The sequence below is a fragment of the Amphibalanus amphitrite genome, unplaced genomic scaffold (assembly GCF_019059575.1).
Source record: "Amphibalanus amphitrite isolate SeventyFive unplaced genomic scaffold, NRLGWU_Aamphi_draft 000534F_arrow, whole genome shotgun sequence".
Lineage (NCBI taxonomy): Eukaryota > Metazoa > Arthropoda > Thecostraca > Balanomorpha > Balanidae > Amphibalanus > Amphibalanus amphitrite.
The window spans coordinates 364,573-386,909 of NW_024882028.1; the positions used below are offsets into that span (position 1 = coordinate 364,573).

At 52.3% G+C, this 22,337-nt stretch overlaps 1 protein-coding gene across 4 annotated transcripts in view; it reads right to left on the reverse strand.

Annotated features, from left to right (window-relative positions):
• The window catches only part of LOC122393421 (RNA-binding protein fusilli-like), an 89,828-nt gene that overhangs the window by 41,628 nt on the left and 25,863 nt on the right, over positions 1-22,337 (reverse strand). For all 4 annotated transcript variants that reach the window (XM_043389400.1, XM_043389399.1, XM_043389401.1 and 1 more), the window contains exon 4: positions 5,191-5,280. In XM_043389400.1, coding sequence (XP_043245335.1) covers positions 5,191-5,280 — 90 coding nt within the window. The remainder of the gene's footprint in view (positions 1-5,190; positions 5,281-22,337) is intronic.

The following is a 22,337-nucleotide window of genomic DNA, read 5'->3' on the forward strand; positions in this document are numbered from 1 at the left end:
GAGGCTGATGGCTGTGAGGCCCTTCTGTTCATATAACTGGCCACTGGAGGCCCCTGAAACCGGTGGTCTGGGAGGGCCCTCTATCCACACTAGTCAGAAGAGGCCCCTGAGACCGATGGTCTGAGAGGCTCTTATATTCATACTGGCCACAAGAGGCCCCTGAGACTGATAGTCAGAGAGGTCCACTCCTAATGAATCTGAGGGGCCCTCTATCCACATTTACACTTTTCTAGGGAAGCCCCCGAGACTGATGGTCTGAGAGGCCCTTTTATTTATACTGTCCACAGGAGCCCCCTGAGATTAATGGTCTGAGAGGCTCTTCTATTTATACTAACCAGAGGAGGCCCCTAGGATTGATGGTCTAACAGGCCCTTCTATTTATACTAGCCAGAGGAGGCCCATGAGACTGATGGTCTGAGAGGCCCTTCTATTCAAACTAGGCAGATGAGGCCCCTGAGAATGATAGTCCGAAGAGCCATGCGGCGGCAACTGGCCGTGGCCATATTTCGGCTCGGTAGGGCCCCACAGAGCTCATGAGAGCAACTCAAGGGCTCCTAAGTAGACACGCTTATCCCCACGTGCCACGCCGGCTTCTGAAGGCTCCTTGTAGGCATCTAAGGGCCCTTTCCGGCCTCTAACGGCTCCACCCGCCTGTGATGGCTCAACACCAGTGTTTATGAGCGCCACACAGCGGCGCCTTTGAGGGTCATACTAGTGTCTCTTAGGGCCCTATATCGGTGGCTCTGGGGGCCCCACACCGGCGCCTCTGTGGGCCACCACACCTGTGCATCTCAAGGCTCTATAGTCTATAGGTACATCTGAAGGACCCACACCGACACCTCTGAGGGCCCCAGACCAGTATCTCGGAGCTCGGAAGGCCCCACACCGGTGACTCTGAGGACTCACCGGCTCCTGAGAGCACCATGTTGATGTCTAACGGCTCCACAAGGCCACTGAAGGCACAACACAAGCTCTCACTGAGCTCTTATGTCCATGTACCGGCCTCTGAGGGATTTAAGCCAGCGCATTCATAGCTCCACACCAGCAATTGTAAGGGCTTCACACTGAAGTATCTGAGGGTTCCACACCGGTGTCTCTAAGGGCCACATACCGGCATCTCTGAGGGCCCCATGCCGGCGTCTCCGAGGGTCCACATCTGGCGGGCACCCATCAGCGACTGAAGGTCCCACACTGTCGACTCCGAGAGCCCCATCTGCGTCTGGGAGCACCATGCCGTCTCTAAGAACCACAGCGGCTCCTCCGTACGAAAGGTGGGCGTCTCCATGCCAAAGGGGAGCGGTTCTGAAACAGTAGTGCACCTACGTGCAATAGAGGGGCGCCTATGAAGCCCATTAGGAACGCCTCAATGCGAAAGAGGGGCGCCTCTGAGGCCTACATATATGGGCGTCCACATGCAATAGAGGTCTGCAAATTGCAATTGATCAATGCCATGGGGGTGCATTCATAAGAAACAGGGGGCGCCGGCATGGCAAAGAGAGGTGCCTTCAAGTGTCCATAAAAGAGAGACGCCTATGATAAGCGCACATTGTATGCGACAATGGGGCGACTGTGGGACATATAGGTATGGGATGTCTCTGATGACTATACATAGGGCGCTTATATGCCAAAGAGGGCGCCTATGAAGCTAATGGGGGCACCTGGGAAACGAGGAAGACATTTGTGTAAGGGTTTTCAGTGGTCATGCGCCGTTTGCGGCTAATACATTCTAAAAAAAAAAATCGGAGGGGAATGAGTTTTAAAAATGGTGCGGACTTTCTGCACTGTTCGCTTAAGCGGTTACGCTCCTGGGTATATCTGCCCGATCTCAGAAGCTAGATTTGGAGGTCATACTTGAAAGCAGCCAGCAGGACGAGGCAAAAGTTGGAGGCCCCTGAAAATAGGAGGCCCCCTGGAAAAGGAGGCCCCTTGACAGGGTGGCCCACCCACTTTTCATGACGTTCCTACGCCCATGGAATGTCGTTCTATCGCATTCGCGCCCTCCGTCTAAAACCAGGGAACTGTGCCATGTAGGTTTTGTAACGGATAGCTAAACGAGATTGTCAACACTGGGATAGGGTAATGCCGTTGAGCGATGCAGGCGGGAATACAAACCCAAATGGTTTTTGTGTCTTCCATTTATGATTCTAATGATTTACTTTTTTGCTATGTTGTAACATTGTAAAACCCCGTTAGGCAACACTAATACGTTGATTTGTTATTGAAAGTGTAGAAAGACCCACCCACAGAACTCAGAAGTCAGACTCGTGACTATCTCCTCTTACCACAAGACGCCAGGCACTAAAACTGCACAGTCGACCTTATCTCCCGTATTTATCTGGCGCCGGTTCTGTGCATTTTTAATCCGGATCTGTGTATCGGCCTCCCTCCATCCCCCGTCCCCTCCCCTCCCCTCCCGCGGGCCCCCCGGCGGACCGGGGCAGGGTTCAGCGGCCGCCGCTCCCGCCGCCTCTCCCCGGCGGCAGTTTTAATTAATGGCCGGCCGGCCGGCGGCGCAGGTGCGCTCGCTTTGCACGGAATGCCGGCACCTGTTGTCGCCCCGGGCTGATCAGCGCGTCTCGCTCCGGTTCGCCGATCAGCTGACTGGCCACCGGTGCCAGCGGCGAGGCCAGGCACCGCGCCGGGGAGGCTGGGAGGGTGGGGAGTCGAGGGGGACTCGGGTGCCGCCGACCGGAGGGAATTTGTAATTAAGCTAAAACTTTGGCTGGCGCAACAGTTACCTTCACACCATGTTCTGAAGGTCTCGAACGTTTTGATAACTAACAAATTGATAAGCTAAGAGACAGTATCATGTAAGATCGGTGCCTGTCGCTCATTCCATTGGCAATGAACAATATTCGATGATATTGATTAAACAAATATCCTACATATTTGAATAACGCAACCACCTTTCATTTGACATCAATTTAACGCTCGCAGAGAGGCCTTTTCTGAGTTTTCACTGTTACTATCGTCTACAGGGAAGCCATAATGAACGACAAAATCAGTGATTAAAATGAGAAATAAACGATATTTTTGTTACTGTTGCTCTAACAGAGCTTATTTCAACACTTCATGCAAAAGTGCTGCCAAACGATCTTATAGATAAAAGGTCACATTCTGCAAAAGCTACCATGACTGACTCCATTGATAATTTACCTACGTGACAAGAACCAGGCGTCTTCAATCTCGATGACCTACAGGGACGTATGATAAACAGCGTGGCCTTTATTGGAGACTCTTTCTGAGATATATCAGACCACCTATTGGCACCTAAATGTCAGGCGACCAGGATCAAAATTATCTCCAATGCTCACGATACACTGTCCCTGACGGACTACTATCCACGATCTAGCTTACATTACTCTCCATAGATGGCGCTGGTAGTAGGCGCCTGAAGTTAGGCTGTACCGGCATACATGGCTTAACGCTGTTGCCTTTCAACGTTCCGCAGTTCGCACGCACACCATTTTTTGGAATTTGGTGGTTTAAAAATAAACTAATAAACTTTGGGTGCTTTTTATTTCAACTGATGCATTGATGAACTTCTCAAAGCGCTGTCTGAGCCTCTGCACGGGGATTCCCTATGCACATTAGACTGGGCACTGATTAGTGCGAGCACCGCCGCGCACCATCTGCATAAGGCCGGGCCGCGCCAGGGCCAAGGTGGCAGGGTAAACAAAATCAACGCCACCCATCCCCGCCATTCGGGGCGGCATCCGACCATTTTTCATTCCAGCAGTCCGCCGTCGGGAGGATACAGGCGAGCCTCGCTCGGCCACCCCGAGCCTGCAGCGCCAGTGCGGAGCACACGTGTAGTGGGCGACCGTCTGCACTGAATACCTGCCTGCGAGCCGGGTCCCGGGGACTCCACTGTGCCTCCTCTGGTCCGGGCGGGGGATTAGGTGGGGGGGGGGGGGGTGGTCCGACAGGTGCTCAAATCCCCATATCTCGGGGGGCGCCACGGCAGAGGCTGGGCTGATCGGTAGAGAGATACCGAGGTTACATTAGTTCTTAGAGCTCCCGTCTTTGCGTGTTGTCCCGTTTGCTGCGGTCAGGGAAGAAAATCCCCGGGTTGCTGAACACCGGACTGTCATGAATGCGGTGGCTGCACCGCAGTGTCTTCGATACATAATGACAATGAATGTATTCATTAGATTCCCGGATAACTCGGTGCACTTGGATTTGCTATAACGAATTTGGTCTTTGGAGTATGCAATGCACGTCTATTTTCGATGCACATTTTACACAAATCTCTAACTTCAGCGCGAGTTGAAAGCCATCGGCTGTTGGCTGCATGCGAGAGTTCGACGATCATCCCATTATGACTTGATATTTTTCACTTTAGAATTCCAGTGCAATTCAACTGATAAGGAGTAAATGTGCAAAAATCGGTCGGTGCTTGTAAAATTAATTCGCTAAGCATTCGATGTCATATCACAATTCGTACCCTATACCAACCACCCGTAATCCCACGATTCATTTGAAACTATCTCTTCGCCCAATTCTTTGATATTTTATCCCACGATAATCCAGCATAAGCCATAATTCTGGATGACTGAGCGATTTCTCGAGACTGTGTTCAATGTCCAGTTTGATCGATCACGGGTAGCTTGTCAGAACAGAGACGGTCTCTGTTCCGCTGTGCGACCGGGGTGACTCGGCCCTTACACTATAAAGAGCGCCGACCACCACCCTATGCACCCTGCTGGTCACTATATGCACTGAGCTGCCTATGTGCATAGTGCACGCTCAGGTCACCTGCTGTGCTCAATGGTGCACCTCGTTCGAACACGACGGAGCACAAGGCACCTCCAACTGCTGCAAAACGTCTCCCTCCTCCACTCTCTCGCTCTCTTTTCCTCTCATTCTCTTTCTGCAGGCAACAAACAGCATACACAAGCTAGCTGTATGCCAAAAATGTTGTCTTGCAATCTACAATCGACTTACAAATGCACGCTATTTTATATAAATGTAAGTGATGTGTTCTTGAATTTAAATATTTTAAATAATTTTCTCTCTGTTTTAGAGTAAAAATACATTGCTTCGCTGCTATGCAACAGCAAAGCTCAGACCCCAGCCAACAGGTTGGATCAGTGTCAGTGTGGGTGGCAACCAGTCTCCCCGTATCAGACTGCAACTAACACACCTGACCGCCTACAACTACAGCAACACATTGACTCGGGGACTTACCGTCGTGGATCATCCTCTGCATGATTTTCGCCATGTCTTGCACTGTCCTCGAGCCCAGATCTGACGACTGGTCCGACTCGACGGACAAGTCTGTACAAAAACTGGTTAAGGCTAACGAACGACATAGGTGGACGATTGTGTCGGCAGTCAGCCGGCTGACGAGCTGTCTACCCGGCCGAGGTTCTTATGCGCGACGCTCGCTATCGTTGCGTCAAGCGGTGGGGCAACTGGCAGTCCCACAGTTCGGTGGCGAGTCGGGGCGGCCAGGGGGCGGCAAGAAGTGGTCCGAGCTGCTTTCCATCGGTGGTCATTAGGCGAGGTACGATGCGCAGTGATAGTGGAGGTGCTGTGGACAGGAGGCGATCGATGAGGCGATCGCACGGGCAGGGGGCCGGCCAGCCAATTGGACCAGTCGGGCGCAGCCGTGGGGCAGGTTGGGGAAAACTTGGGATCGGGTTGCCTAGTCTGGGCTAGACTAGAGGGTTCAAAGTGGCTGGAAGGGCAAGCGCGACTTGTAACAGCCGGTTGACCGCAACGTTGAATATATGAAGGAAAAAGGTGGTCAATAACCATATAATATCAGTTGATTAATATAAATTAAAGGGAAAGTTGTTCGTTAGTTTATGCTTACCTACCACTGTCCGAAAGCTCAAATTCATCAGTGACATTTTGATGTTTCCAGAGAACATTTCGATAAACATGTGTCTAGCCCAAAACAGTGCCTGGAACAAAGGTTTGCCATACAATGGTCCTCAAACTGGACATTTTTGCTGTTAGCCAAACAGGATCTTGTTTATGGATGGTGAGACAAGGACCACCTCACCCGTACGCGGTAAATCAGCTTACGGAGAGGAAATTCTCAGAACAAGCTCTCAGGACGGTGCAGAATATGGCAGATTGAGCAGTCGTGCACATATTTTCCCATACCTGCTACATTGCATGATTAAATCGAGACATCCAGGCATTTAAACGGCACGTGCACTGTACCACACTTTTCAAAGTTTAATGCAATGCTTTAATATTACAAGCCGTGTGGTTCAAGGGGTGTGGTTAAACACGTTGAACCACACGGCTGCTGACGTCACTATCATAGAGTTGTGAGCTTTTTGGCAGGTATGGGAAACACCTTCCAGCCCTAAGGCCGGGAATTCAATAAATGTCACCTCGCTTTTTTAGCAAAATCACCTCGGGCCTAACGGCCCTCGGATTTTTCGCTAAAAAACCTCGGTGGCATTTATTGAATCATCCCGGCCCCGGGCAGGAATATATTGTAATTCTCTGCAGTCCCTGTCTGGCGAAAACAGCTCTGCTTTGCACAGCATCACACGTCTGTTTTATCCAATTTTCCTGCACACGCGGAGGAAAAATGACGCACCGGATGCATGCGAAAAGAAAACGAGAACTAGCGAAAAACTGTCTGAGAACACCACGCCTGCCGAGGGCGGACTGACGATTGAGTTTACGAACCTCACCGGCAGGGGGTATCTCAACCCAACCTGACCATCTCGGCACTCAAGGGCCCATACTTCACAACTGTGCGCGAGACGGAAAACGCCGCACGGCCGCGCCGGTGCGATGACTGGGGAAAAGTCACACGCCGGTGGCGCCAGGTCACAAAGGACCGGCCAGGACAGCCGGCGCTGCGGGCGGCCAGTTCTCGAGTCTCGGCCGGCAGCAAACTGGTTTCCTCCGCTCCTGCGCTCCTCCGCTCGGCCGGCGGACGAGCGGAGGTCGCCGGGGCGGCGGCGGAGGAGGCGGAGGCGGCGGCGGAGGAGGCGGAGGCGGGCTCCGGGCCGGAGCCGCGCCCGGAGCCGCACTGAGGTGATCAGTCAGCTCCCATGGTGCGAGCCTGAGCGAGCTCGCTGGTCCTGCTTATAAGGTCGATACCACGCTGCGAAGGTGTATCCGCCATTTCAGCACGAGATCGCGGGCTGGCCGAGCCGACCGGACCTGGCTGGCTCTCATCGCTCTCATTCTATGGCCTTCGATCTCTTCCTGCTTGCATCATAGTCGTTTTATTTTCAAATTTATTTACATCGGAGATCATTTCTAACCTTAGCGTCCCGTGATATGCCGAAGCAAAACGTTAAACCATCCCACCACAATTCCAACTTTTTGTCTACAGTTTCCTGGAAAGTAAAAGCAAACGGTTCTATCGGCGTTTTTGCAATCTTAATGCCACAACAAGGCTGTCGCCTGCTGCTGGTCGGGTAGCCGTCATCTCATGTCGCACATGGCCTTTGCTGTCGGTCACTGTCGCCCAAGCTGCGGGACAGGCTGCCGGACTACCAGGATTACAGTTCAGCTCGCCGTGTACCTCCAACCGGTCCGGCCAGGTCGGCGTTGTGAAATGCCTCCGTCGAATCACGGACCACAATCAATGGCTTCTGTCGGCCATCGACCACGGCTCATGACCTTCAGACTGTGCGCTGAAGGTCAGATCCCAGCGCCCGAAAAGGCCCGCAGCACCGGCCGGGAGGAATACATTATGCTTATTAAGTCGTGAGGTCGATGTCTATCGCGGCTTCGGCGCCCAGTTTGACTCGAGGCCTGTTTGTAGAAAACGACTCACGGCAAACAGTATGTAAACGTGCAAACTGGCCGCGAGTAGGCCAGACCATGGTATTGATATGCTCGTGAAAAGCTTCAGGTGATTTAAGTGGGTGTTAATACGCGCGCGGTGTGTGTCGGTACCCGGCGGCGGCGCCTCCCACGTGCGGCCTCAGTGGTCTGTGGGCTGCAGCGCCATAAACAGCTGCTGACAGACACCCTGGTCCCTGGTCCTCCCCAGCGGCCCGGCCCACTGCAGAGGCCGCAATGCGAGGTAATCATCAAATATCAGAAGGGCTCTGGGGACCGTGTTTAGTGTTACCATCGGAGACTGGAAGCTGTGCCATGAACGGCATGCCAAACACCCTCAATGTCCAAACAACTGGGGCAAGTGAAACACCACAGATTGCCCGAGACATTTGCATTGGTATCTAACGAATTACTGGATCGCTTTCGGTGATCCATTTATCATTTTTGCAACATATATTATGGCATTATATTATAGTGTATAACACATACTATAAAGTATAATGAACACACATTGATTTTGATGTACTCATCTCCATTCAAATAATTCACTTTCTTCTCTCACACCACCTACCTATTTAGGAATAAAAACGAAGCCAGACTAGCTATCGCTGGTAGCCGGCTCACTCTAGAATCGATCACGGCGACTCAGCCCGGTCGGGGAGGCGAGGCACACCTGTCTCGACGGGACGGGCCACAGGTGTTCGGTGCGGGGCGCGACCCATCATCACCCCGACGGTACGTCGTCAGCGACGTCAGCGGGGCGGGGACGCCGCCGGCGGCACTCACCACTTGGTGTCGGAGTCAGAGTCGGAGCCGGAGCCGGAGTCGAAGTCGGCGGTGGAGGCGGCGGCGGCTGTGCGGCGGTGACACGCGCCCGGTTTCGGCAGTCGCCCACCGACTGGCCACCGTGCCGGCCGCCACCCGCCGCCGACCCCTCCTGCCGGGCTGTGTAAACACAGGACAGCGGCAGCTGGGCTCGTCCCAGGCAGCCAGCTGATAATTTTTGTCGACGTGGGCTCCATGTGGACCGTCCGACCGGCCACCAGACTAGACAGACTCGGACACAAGTCGGCAGACTCGCCCGCTGCTAGAGGTCCGTCAGGGCCGGCGGTGCCCCCGAGCTTGGCAAATATAAACTCCGCCCGTCACGGACACTTTTTGCGGGGTGCTGTGCACATGGCGGCTGCTTACGTGTTATCGCGAGGTGGTTCTAAGCATACTTTGTGTCTGGGACAGATCGCCAGTCCACTGGTTACATCAGAAACGGCCAAACATCGTGTCCTCGACGATCGCCCCCCACCCAGGCCGACCCCGCCCCTTCCACGCCCCAGACGGAAGGAAACGAACAGGGCAAACCCAAACGGGGCGTGACACGGAAGACTTCCGCATCAACGCGGGCATAGGCAGGGCGAAATTGCGCAACCAAAACCAGCTGCGGCGGTGTGTGTCTTAGATCGCCTTGCAGAGCAGACAATGGGCGTTATTGTCGTGCTTTGCAGATTATCTAGAAATTCCAACATTGGCCAGGGACGATCTCGGTTGTTGGAGAGCATCTCACTAACTATCAGCGTAACATAAATCGCCTTAAATGGAGATGAACCAAGATGGATGAAATGGTTCACATGCCATCATACACAGAGTCGCCTATTTAATTGGACTGCACATTAGAGAGGCTACGCTGTCGTAAACCAAACTCATTAGGGCCCATAAACGTTAAAAAGCCTTCATTAAATGAATCGATGAATTCCGATTGATCACAAGTCCAATGTGGGATCGCTGCCGCCACTTGCGGTTCGATTTGTTTCTAAAGAATGGCTTGCATTTCTTGTTCTTATCCAAGCACATTTTTTGAACGGAACACCCTTCGACCTCATTCCAGCTTATGCTACTCCCTCTGGACTTTTCAAGCATTGCATTGTCGCTCTGGCAGTTTCCACTCTGTCTCTCCAGCGTCTAATCGCAGGCCTCAGTCACCGTTTTAAATTATCGCCGCTGCCACCTCTTTGACACGCCCCAGCTCACGACCGGTACCGGTCCCGGTCAGACGCGACGGGCGTGGCCCGGTCACCCCTGCACACCACGTGACCGTCGGCTCAACGACGTCGAAATGTCACGTGGCTGGCGCAAGGCAGTTGGATCAGCGGGTGCGGGATAACCACATGACCAGTGTTGTGCAGCTGGCTTCGGCGAACTGACTGGTCACGTTATTGGGCCGTTGACCGTGACCGACGCCTGGTGCTAAACACAACCGCAGGAGAAGAAAAGGAGGGGACGAGTGAAGAAAGGACGAGTGAAATTGGGCGCTGGATTGGGGAGGGTCGGTAAATTTGGGGATTCGGCACATCACAGATATTGGACATGGTCACGTGGGCGAATGGGTTTTGAACATAAAACAGGCTTTTAAAAGGCGGCTTTTGAAAGCCAGCAGGCCTTGAGCAGACGGCGCGGTGGATAAAAGAGGAGAAGGGTAAGATACAAAAACCTAATGTTTTGCAAACAACAAGGATTATGTGCGGGTGGTAGATATATTTTACCGACCATCTGTTTGTTGGCTTTGATGACAAAACGCAAAGCCGCGATTTAAACGGTGGTGAACAGCAGGAGTGGACTGGACAGTGGATAGTAGCCAGGAGATAGCAGGTGGTGGAAAGGGAAAAGTAGAAGCTGGACAGTGAGCACTAAAGGAAGGACATTTTCAGTGAAACAACGTATGAGAAGAAGACGGAAACAGCGGCCTCGGCAGAGGACAGTGGACAGTGGCTAATGGACATAGGACAGCGGCCAGCAGTCAGTGACACTGGACACACTGGACACTCAGGACAGTGGACATTGTGATCGGTGACTGGTTGACAAATATGGTCTGTGGACAGTAAAAGCTGAACAGAGAGCATTATGACGGGTGAGTGGTGAACCACCAGTAGCAGTCGCCGGCGGCGGTCCGCGGCCAGCGCGAGCGGACGCTGACCGGGACGCAAATTCCCAATAGTGCTACACGCTACGCACAGCCCGGGCGGGTGACGTCACGGTGTCGTCACTCGCGTCCGGGGCATGCGCATGGGGGCCCGGTCGGCTCTGGAGGCGCCGGCGGCAGGCGGCTCAGTGAGATCTGCACGACCGATGGGAGGGGTTCCGAGATGTGCACGGCCGATGGGAGGGCTCGAAGACCACTGCTCTGATGCTTTATCTGCTCGTGCGGTGCGAGTTGGAGTGTTGGCTCGGTGGTAGGGCGAGCTGTGCACGGCTGGTGGCAGGTTTTGAGGACCAGCATCCCACTACGGCTCAAGTAAGCGTATCCGTCGTGAATGATTTTAATTTACCCACCAGATGTTCGACAAAGTAAATGACCTCAAACAAGTGACACCGAATAGCGAGATGCTACGTTATTGCAACGTATGGTGAACGAGATGCACTCGCCTCAATTACGAGTTTGACGGCAGTAGCTGATCCGTTTATGCAGTGTTCGGCGGTGTCCCTGGGTTTAGGTAAGTTGAGGTAGAGAAGAACAGCAAATTTCCAGCCAGTTTCTGAACTCTTCTCGGGTTTTGACGTTACATCTCAAAGCCAAGGTTGAGGTATCATCTTTGCAGTTCACGTCGATGTTTGAAATGCCTGAAGATTCAATTTTTTCCGAAAAAAACACATCCTTTTCCATCGTGCACCACAGGTGCAGAAACAACACTACCCACAAATCCAACACAAATGACAGTCTAACAAGTCTAACGACAACACGGTCAAATTCAACACCCAGCGCACCGACTCGCTCTATCGTCTGGAGGAAGATAGAGCACGGCGACTCTTGCACGGCGACACAAGTCAAAATCGTTTTCAAGTGATTCTAAATGGTCCGCACTCCGCACTCCGCAGACCATCAATATCGAATATGAATGTCAATCTAAATACGTTACCAAGTTTATAGACCTATTCGTTCAAGGAGACTGCGAATTCGGGATTAGTCTCCGTGCACGAGGGGCCTATCTTCATCCAGACCAGACGATGGATTGACTCAGCGCACCTAACAAACGCCAGCAATCGCCAGCAATAGCCCCTTTGAATTCGCGCCTTAGGTCCGCATGTGGTTCGTGCATAGACTCGTATATTGTCCTCGTAAGTTTCCTTAACCTGTATCTGGACTAGCGAATAGACCCCACCTCGTCTGACTATTGCTTGGCTGATGGATGTGACGTCACATAACCCGCAGGCCAATGAGCGTGGGCGTCAGGCTATGACGTCATCTCCCGCGACAACCAGCCAGTCAGCGCTGGAGGTGCGTAGCGTGTAGCATTATTGGGAATTTGCGACCGGGACCTGGACCTGGGACGCCGAGCAGCACAAACGCCGAACCGGTTCTGACGGGTCGGGGGCGGGCAGCGAGCGGACGGGACGCGACGGGACGGGACGGGGTGGACGAGTGATGGGACTCGATAGGTAGATTCAGGAGAAGAGAGAGAGAGAGAGAGAGAGAGAGAGAGAGAGAGAGAGAGAGAGAGAGAGAGAGAAAGAGAGAGAGAGAGAGAGAGAGAGAGAGAGAGAGAGAGAGAGAGAGGATGAGATAAGGATAGAGGAGACGGTTCGAAGAAAGAAGGACTAGAACGAGTTCTAAGCGTTCACGCCCAGACATGATGATGATGATGATGATGATGATATTTATTGAACAGAAAGTACTGGAACAAAAGAGTAAATCGGAGATTGGTGCAGAAGCTCAAGGCTTAATTCGGGGCACCTCTCTCCGTGCACACTCATTCACAAACATACAAGCTTACGTGCAGACTCATACCTATGCTTTACACTATACACATACATACAAACACACACTCTTAATCACTTCTACTGGCACGCGCACACGTAACAATTCTTGGCGTATCAGGTAATTGTTGTGTACTATTATTAGCGTCACGTGCAAACATGCACTCACACGCGCGCTCACACACACACACACACACACACACACACACATCGCATTTTCAAACAGTTACACTACACTCCATCATACGCATCATACATTCACACACAATCAGTCATCAATGTCTCGCGTTCATTGCACATCAGCGACCGCCGCACGAGGAGGGACACCCGCCCACAGCGCCCCGGAACAGCCGCCGGGAGCCGCCGCCCCACGCGCCCGAGAGGAGTTTTAGTGATCAAAATCTGTGGGAACTAATTATGTATTTCTGGAAACAGCTTGCCACCTCTCGTCCGCTGCCCGGGTTGAGTAACTCGCCATGAAGTAGCATCTTAAGTTGTTTGGATGTTGGCAAAGTTCGAAAGTCAAGATTGAGAATTGTGGATAGTTCCTCGAAAAGCGTTTGTCGAATATTATTGTATGAAGTGCAATGAAGGATGTAGTGTTCCGCAGTTTCAAGTGAATGGCCGCATGGACAAGAGGGTGAATCTGAAAGGAGTAATTTATGGAGGTGTTCGTTGAGTTTAGATGCTCCGACGCGTAGTCTGGTGTGCAGGAGATTGCCGCGCTTGGAGCCGAAGGTAAAGTACTCAGGCGGTCGTGGAGGGCCAAAATGTTCGTGAATTTGTCGTTTGAAGGAAAAGAGGTTTGGATGGTGGACAGAGGGGGGAAGGTCGTTCCAGAGCCGGGTTGTGCTTGGTATGAATGACTTCCTGAAGAGAGTGGTTCTATTGAAGGATTGTGTGAGAGTGCTGGAATTTCGTAAATTTCTACCTGTCTGGTATGCTTGTGTGTCAGGAATAATTGAAAGAACATATGGTGGTATTTGAGGATCAGCTGTTTTTAGGTGATGGTAAAGTAGAAGTCTGTGAACTTTGCGCCTGTTTTCCATGGAAGTCCAGCCCAGTTCCTCCCTCAGTCTGTTCGTCGGTGTTCTTGTCATTGTTCCTGTAATAAGTCGGGCTGCGCGATTTTGAAGTCGTTCAAGTCTGTTAGCGTCGTTCCTAGTTATCAGTCCGTCATATACTATGTCGCAATAGTCGAAAAAGGGCCGTATGTAGGTTATGTATATTTGGAGGAGAATGTTTCTTGGTACGTGTTTTGCGATAGGATAGAGGGGACCCAGAGCTTTGGTTACTTTCTTTATTATCTCGTTTATGTGTGTTTTAAATTTGAGATCAGAAGACAGGGAGATGCCAAGATGTTTGTGGTGCTCGCGGACGGGGATGGTTTGACCGTCAAAAACTAGTTTGGGAATGCTTGGGGCGTTTTTGAGTGAGAATGTTTGTTGTATCGTTTTTGATGCGTTAAAGGTGATCATCCAATCATGGCCGTACTGCTGAATGTTGTCTAGGTCGCGCTGTAACGAGGTTTGTGTCAAGGCGAAAGTGTCATTGTTGTGTGAAGCGTAAAGTGAAGTGTCGTCTGCAAAAAAGAGTGTGTCATTAGAAGTCTTGGTCTAGAGTCCGTCTAGGTAAATAAGGGCTAGTAGAGGGCCGAGCACGGACCCTTGGGGGCATCCCGCATTTGTGGTTTGAAGTGAGGAAAACGAATTTTGTATTAATACACGGTGTGTTCTGTCCGTCAAATAAGATTGCAACCATGTCAAGAGAGTCCCTGTCAGTCCAAAGTCTGTTTTACACTTGTGAAGAAGTCCTTTGTGCCAAATTTTGTCGAAGTATTTGGAAATGTCTAAGTAGATTGCTGTGAAGTCGTCGCCTGCGTCAAGTGTTTGGTATAAGTTGTGCGTCAGATAAACGAGCTGGAGTTGAGTACTGTGGCCCGGTCTGTACCCGCTTTGTTTGTCTGTGAAAAGGTGATGTTCGCTAATATGCTTGTAGATACCGTTAAAGACAATTTTTTCAAGAATTTTTGACATGGTGTTCAAGAGGGATATTGGACGATAATTTGATGGAATGGATGGTGACCCTTTATTCTTAAATATTGGCTTGATTATTGCTGTTTTCCAAGAGTTTGGGAAAATACCGTCCCTGAGAGACTTATTAAAGAGTTTTGTTAACGGCTCAGAAATTAGAACGGTGGCAAGCTTAAGTATTTTTGTTGGAATTTTATCCGGTCCAGTCGACTTGTTGGGATCGAGGGAGTTAAGGATGCGGATCACTTCCTGTTCAGACACTTGAATGTTGTCTAGTGTGGGTACAGGCCGGGCTTCGTTTGGGAGTGTTTGTCTTGTGGAAGTGACTAGTCTCGTTTGGGAAGCAAAGTGGTCGTTAAGTAGCTGAGCTTTGTCTTTGTCATGTGTCACCGTCTCACCGTCGTTGTTGACTAGAGGGGGAATGGGCTGGACTTTTTTCCGACCGATAAGGGTGCCTAGAATTTGGAAGTACTTGTGGGGATTTTGTTTGTTGCTTGTTAATTTGCTAACTTGGGACAGGATGTGCTCAGAGTGAAGGCGTTTGTTAAGTTTAGTTACGAAGTTCCTTTGCAACTTCCATTTGTGCCAATCAATTTGGGACTGAGTACGTTTTGCGCACTTAAAGAGTGTATCCCTTTTTCTTATGTTTCTTTTTAGTTCGTTATTTACCCATGGCTTGTCTGTGCTTTTTATACGGATGACTTTTTTTGGAATTGCCTCCTCCGCGGCACTTAAGATGGCTTCGGTCAAATCTATTGCTGCAGAGTGAACGTCTTGATTAGTTATAGCGTGCCAGTCGGTTCCTTGTAGTTTTCGTATGAACAGATCAGAATTCATCGTGTCGTAATTCCACAATGTTTTTGACAATGTTTGGCTTTCCGGTATTTTAACATTTAATTCAGCAAAAACAGGGAAGTGGTCTAGACGGGAAAATGAGGATAATGTTCCGGAGTTTTTCAGCATTGCAGTATCTGAAATAAATATAAGGTCCCTTAGGTTTGCGCATCTTTCCGCTAGTCTGGTTGGTTCATGGATGATTTGTGTTAGTTCTATGGCTTCTGCAGTTTCGTTTAGCTTAAGATCAAAGGGTGTGATCCCATTGCTATTTGTTATATGATGCCTTTCACTGAGATAATTGTTCCCAGCATTGAAATCGCCAAGAATGATCTTTTCTGTGTGTTGATGCGTATTAGCGAGACTGACGCTTTCGGACAGGTTTTCGGTAAATTGGTTAAGCCTATCGTTGTCTAAATTGGGCGGTAGGTACAGGCAGCAAACTAGAAGTGAAAATTTTGAAACAGTTATTTTGCACCATACCCAGTCTTCGCAATTGTTAAGTTCTAGATTTTCCAAACGTGTAACTGGTAGTGATTTGTGTACGTATATGGCTGTTCCTCCCCCATGTCTGTTACGGTTGTGTGTAATTGGTGCATGAAAGTCGCTTAGGCAGTACAGGGTTGGATGGATGGTATCGTCTAGCTTTGTTTCGGATAGGCCAAGAATGTGTATGTTGTTGGTTTTTGTAAAATGATGAAGCTCGTCCAGTCGATTTTTTGCAGTTATACTATTGATGTTGACGTGAGCAATTTTTAAAGTTCGTGTGTACCCATGGTCTTGGGACAGCGGACGAGAGAGGCAGCTGCTACGGTTGGGGTTGACGGCTCCGTGCTGGTCGTCCCCCCGGGGCGCGGGAGCGGCGACCCCAGCAGAGCCGGGACCGGAGGCGAGCATGACCCCCAGACGGCGGCGCTGAGCGGCACTGAAACAGTCGTACGTTTGTGCAGGCACAGACACATTCTTTCAGTCATTTATCATGCACCTAAATAAACCTATGAACGTATGCAGAGACCAGCAAGAAACAGTCTAGAAATTTAAAGGAAAAAAAATCTCCGTTAATGTTGGTAACAAATACAATCGCACAAAGGAGTAATGAAACGAAAACTGTTAAATTATCACGAACAAACTCAAAGTCAAAACACTATGATCGTTCTATACTAATGTAATATGACGACACATCATATGCACTCACTTTACATAAGACACGATAGCCCCGACCCCACCCCCACGAAAGACGCCGCGCAATTGGCCCGAGCAGCAGGCGAGCCGGGGAGGCGGACGGCGAGTACACCGGAGCAACCGGCCGACCGGCGCTGAGCCCCGCCACCACCAGCCGGGGACCACCCCACCGCGGGGCGGAGGGCGCGGGTCAGTGAACACATCAGTGGCGGTGCAAGTCAGCCGACCGGGACGGCAGGCCCGCCCCGGCTAGCCAAGCACACCGAGAGCCGCCACGCGAGCGGCCGTGACACGCGGTCGGCGGTCACGTGTCAGGCGAATCTCCGAGACGGGCCGGGGCCCCTCCACCGCACCGCTCACACAGCGACATCCCAGGTCAATCGGCGGAGAGCCAGCTGAAAGTCAATGCCCCCGGGGTCTCGAGAGTTCGACAAGGTCCCGACGCAAGCGGGCAGGCAGCTGTCAGCACGGCGGCCAACCGCGCCCCATGGACTGGGAAACTAACGGTGAAAAACACGCCGCGCTCACTTGAAAGTCGCGGCTGACCACCGAGCAACTCCGCCGCCCGCCACCAGGGGCGCCAGGGCCGCGACAGGCAGACACAGACAGCAGCCGCATGGGCGAGGCCAGGCCTCAGCTCCAGGGGGGGGGGGGAGGTTCATTTCTTACCGACGCTTGCTACCCCGTCTCCCGGACCTGCGATACCCGGAGTCGTCGGCGCCGGTCTCCGGTCGCTGAGCCGGTGCAGAAGTTTCGTCGAGCACGGGGTCGTCTCCACACAGGGCACGGAGGTCGGCTGTCGTCTTGAAAACCTTTGTTGACGCCCCTTGGTTTTCCTTTACCTTGAGCTTTCCTTGGTCCGACCATGCGGCAAAGACTTTCCCTTTCTTCTTCAGCTGCCTGGCCTGGTACATGAGGAACTCATTTTGTTGAGTCAGGTTGTCGGAGATGAAGGTCTTTGCCAGTACATCACCCGTCAACTTCGAGCCTGGCGGCGCCCTTGCACCACGCAGGGCGCGGCGCGCGTTGTAGAACGCCTGCCTCTGGGACAGTGTCGCAAAACGAGCGATGATCGTGCGAGTTTTGCCGGGCTTCTGCTTTCCGATTCGATGTGCTACATCGATATCGGTGGGCTGGAGGTTGGCCCCAGTGATTGCCGACAGCTCCAACACGATCGACTTGGCATCCTCGTTGCCGTTTTCGGGAATACCCGAAATGTTGACGCACAGTCTCCGTGAGTACTGCTCGATGTTGTTGAGCTGACTGGTGATGACATGAGACTCGATGTTAGCTGGCCATAGATATGTATCGGGAAGATTGTATCCATGTTCTTCAAGATGAAAACAATTATGAGCGTGTTCTGCTAGTGCTGATACAAATAAGCTTTCAACAGCATAACTTCTATGCATCCTAGATAATTTGAAATAGCCTGTTGAGCGATCATTGTCACTCACAAACCTCTTCCTTCAGCCTGCCACCTCGCAGGTGGTGCCGCACATGGCGCCCGGGACCCGACGGGTGACGCCTGACTGTCAGTAGTTTCCTGTCAGTTCCCACCATCCGGGCTGCCTCGAACCTCAGCCGGCCTGCAATCGGCGGTCACGACCGATTTCCGGCGCCGCGCACGCCGTCTTCCGACAGCTGATCGCCTTCCCACGCCCCGCCTTCCGGCAGGGCGTGGCCGGGGCGAGATCGACCAATCACAGCTCAGAGCGTGGGGCAGCCGACGCCCCCACTGGCAAACGCCTGCAATTCTGGCAACGGGTTTAACCCGGTTGCCCCACCCTCCGGGCAATGCAAGACTTTCGGATTATATTTGCACACCGACAGCTAGGTGATTTAGTGAAGAAAAATAAACTTGAGGTCTTAGGAGCTTTCTTGATGTCAGAGCCGTAAGATGACGAAGGAGGTAAAATGGTCGCGCCACGTGGTCACAACACTGTGGAAAAATGAGCGACTGGTGGTAGGTCGAGCCTGAAACCCGACTGGTGTCACGAGCTCACGACAAAGGTTAGTGTTCCATAAAGCTGTGGTTTCCAGTTACAGCACGCTGTAGCAACTGGCGGTCGGCAAATCTCCGGAGTCTGACACGTATGTTCACCATCCGTGAGTCAATAAAAGCACGGTAAACGGATCTTGTGGTGGGCATAAAACTATTGGGAGATAATTCAATGGTTATTCAGTGGTTAGTATCACGCAACTAGAAAGGACAAAATTAGAGAGCGTGTTAGTGTATGTCATAAAAATAAACCACAATCATGAAAGAAGCATATTTTCATAAACCAGCCTGGGTGAGGACTGAGGACAGTGAGAGTAATGTTTTTATAGTTATAGAGTCTGTTGATGTATTAGCATGATGGAATTGGAAAATAAATTCGCGGGGTGACACATCTTGTGAAAAATCCATCCGAATTACTTGCCACATCAACATAAACCACACCCAAACTCAAACCAAACTACGAAACCAGTCTAACTTGACTATTTTTCACTTCACAGAGCCATGAGCCCCCCCCCCCCCCTATCTTCCTTCGCAGCCGACAGCAGCTGTATTTCACCTCTGGAAGCGACCGTTTACCGCGGCGGCGCCGGCTGCAATTCTCACTGCCCGGGGAGCGCGGTCAAAACAGCGCCATAATTCCGACTAACCGGCGACGGTTGGCCGCTTTTTGCTGACTGCCGCCAGACGCGGCCATGCTCAACTTCGCATCGCGCCGGCCCAGCCACCATCTTGGACGTGTCATAAACTCTGCAGGTGCACGGGAGAGAGGCAGACAGGGAGAGGGAGAGAGGTAGAGGAGAAGAGGAGATATGAGAAGGAGAGGGGGAAGGAGATGGCAACCAGTCGGAAAGTTGCGATGGAGAGAAAAGAAAACACGAATATCTCTGTAATTTTTGGTACTTCAAAGAGTCAGAAAAATTAATTTAGAATTAACGGAACTGGTGATCGTACCTGGGTATTGCCGAACAAAGTTTAACATGGAAGCAAGGAAAATGGGATAATAGAAATCATGGAGGATGATTTAAAAGAAAAGTCGTAGCTGTTATCCCATTATCTGCTTGTGGTTGTCATTTCTGTAGATTCAACCATAAGCGTCGTTCAATCGGCTTACGCTATCGTTGCGTTCACTGTTCATCTAGTCACCACCACAGTCCGAAAGTCCTACAGCACAAATCTCTGCAAGGTAGCCTGCCAACTGGGCAAAACCCATACACCGCTCGGCGCTTATCTGGTATTGTGTACCCACTGACCGCTCGCGTCAGCCGTTAGGGATTTTCAGTAAGTGACTCTGAGACAATCTGACACTCACAGTAACTGGGATACTCCGCCCACATCTTTGTCTCCGTCACCTGAATTGGGGACGGCTGGCGCTGTAGGTAATGACGATAATAGGGCTGAATGATGATGGTTCCACAGCCGGCGACGACTCGCTCCCGTTGAGACCACGACCCAGACGGTAGCCCGTAACTCGACTACGACTAATGGTAGCCACAGCTGCGGCCAGGGCCACCGCTCAAGGTGGTCGATCATAGTGGCTCACATAGGCTCACCGCACTGGCTCACCGCACTGGCTCACCACAGCGGCTCAGAGACAGCTCACAGCGGAGGCTCAGCGAAGGCTGGTAGCGTTAGCTCACCACAGTGGCTCACGATGGTGGCTCACCGTCGCGACTCATAACTGCTTCACACAGGGTCGGCCCAGGCTCACACCGGCTCCGTGAACACACTGGCACTGTGGTCGCCCACGGCAGCGCCTCACAGCCCCGACTCACAGGTCCGACTCACGGCCCCGACTCACAGCCGCGACCCACGGCAGCGACTCACAGCCGCGACTCACAGCCCCGACTCACAGCCGCGACTCACGGCAGCAGTGGTGTCAGTAATTGCCATAATGGCGGAAGACGGCGGCTCGGTTTCCCGGCGCGGCGGCCCCGCCCGGCACCGTCCGCACGTTCTAGGGACGCGCTCGGCGGCTGCGTGCCAGCGCGACCGAGCGCACCGTGCTGAGACGGCGGCGTCAGCCGGCGCAGCAGATGGCCGCGCTCCGTGACGCAGTGTGACGCCGTGACGGTCGCCGTGACGCTGCGACAGTGACGCGGCGGCGACAGTCGCGGCTGCGCTCCGCTGCCGTCCCAGTCTGGGAGGGAGAGAGACAGACGGCCAGACGCGGCGTCTTTCTGGTCCGGTGGTCACACTGTCTCCAGACTGCAGGATCTCCCGCGGCTGTGGCTCTCAGTGAGCACCAGCGTGGAGTTCGCAGTGACAAATCACAAAATGGAGCTGCAATCACAGCCAGTGTTTGGGGCCAGACATCTGTCTATAGTCTCCGTCGGCCACATGTGCGTTCTTGGTCACCACGTGGCTGCCGAGGGCATTGCATCCAACAAAAGGGCACAGTATTGACTCAGGTCTGAGGTCACTATATATAACCAGAGGTCACGGTATCCAACCAAAGGTCACCACATCGACCAGAGGTCAACCAATTGACCCAGAGGTTACCGTATAGACCCAGAGGTCACCATATCGACCCGAAGGTCACCGCATTGACCGCTAACCGGTCCAACTGTCTGAGAGTGGCCGGGGAGTGGCCAGCACTATACAGTATACACTGTTCACAGCAGTGAGGGAGGAGCAGTGCATGGTGTACAGAGCGCGGGAAGAGGCGGTGAATGACCCCCTGCAACCGACGACCGTCTGCATCTGCAGCAGCAGCGGCAGCGGTAGCAGGTATACAACCGCCATAAAGTCAACATCAGCGACCCATGCGGCCGGCCGATCGGACGGCCCAGACCAAAGATGGGTGCGATAGACATATCGGGTCGCCCGCGGTACCGGTACAGAGCTCGCCGACGCCGCGGGACACACGGTGACGGATGGTGTAACAACAACCGCTGGTGAACGAGGTTGGAATGATACCAGACCAGATGCAGAGAGCGTTGGTTGGGTTGAAATGAAGAAGTTATCTCAACTCGTGATCTGAGGTCGAGCAGTCATTTATGAAGTTGTAGGAATATTATGCAATACAACGGAAATGTTTAGCGTTACATCTAAAAGCTTCTAACACATGCATTATTCCGTATCGTTTTGCTTCGTGGTGCATATCAGATTATCATCTAACGTTCCGTATTGTCCTTTTTGTTATATAACAGTATAGCAAGTCGTGGAACAGAGCCAGCTTGATCAGTTCAGATTCATGCAAATCCTTCCCGCTTTAAGCCTTTGACCATGCGGCCGAACAGCTAAACCTAAACGAAACTTTCTTCCTTATTCGTGCACTGATAATTCCTAATAACCCCACAACCCATAACAGGTTCCGCCTTCTATGACTTCACCCTCGACTCAAACCAGAAAACCCGGAACACGAAGGAGGGAGGGCGTTCAAAATCACCGAACGCCCTGCTCTGTCGGCCGACGAATCAGCATGGAATGGCGTCAGGGGCGGCTGCTGCAGAGGTCAAAAGACGACGGTAGCGTGGTCTGTGGGGGGCATGGGCTATGGACAGGAGTGAGGGTAGGTGGGATGGGAGTGGGGGCAGGAACAGGGGCGGGGGAGGGAGCAGAGACTGGAGCAAAGCGGAAGCGGGGGAGGAGTTGGGGCGATGAAGGAGTCCAATTGGCGCCTCCGGACGTCACGACCGGTCAGCCGACGCCGTGACGCCGGCGGCGCGTCACGCTGCCGGCCGTGACGGTCCCCCGAGAGGACCGTGACTCGTTCGGGCTGCTCGTGACACCAACCGTTGGCCGTGACTCGGCGCCTGGCCACGGCCGATTGGACA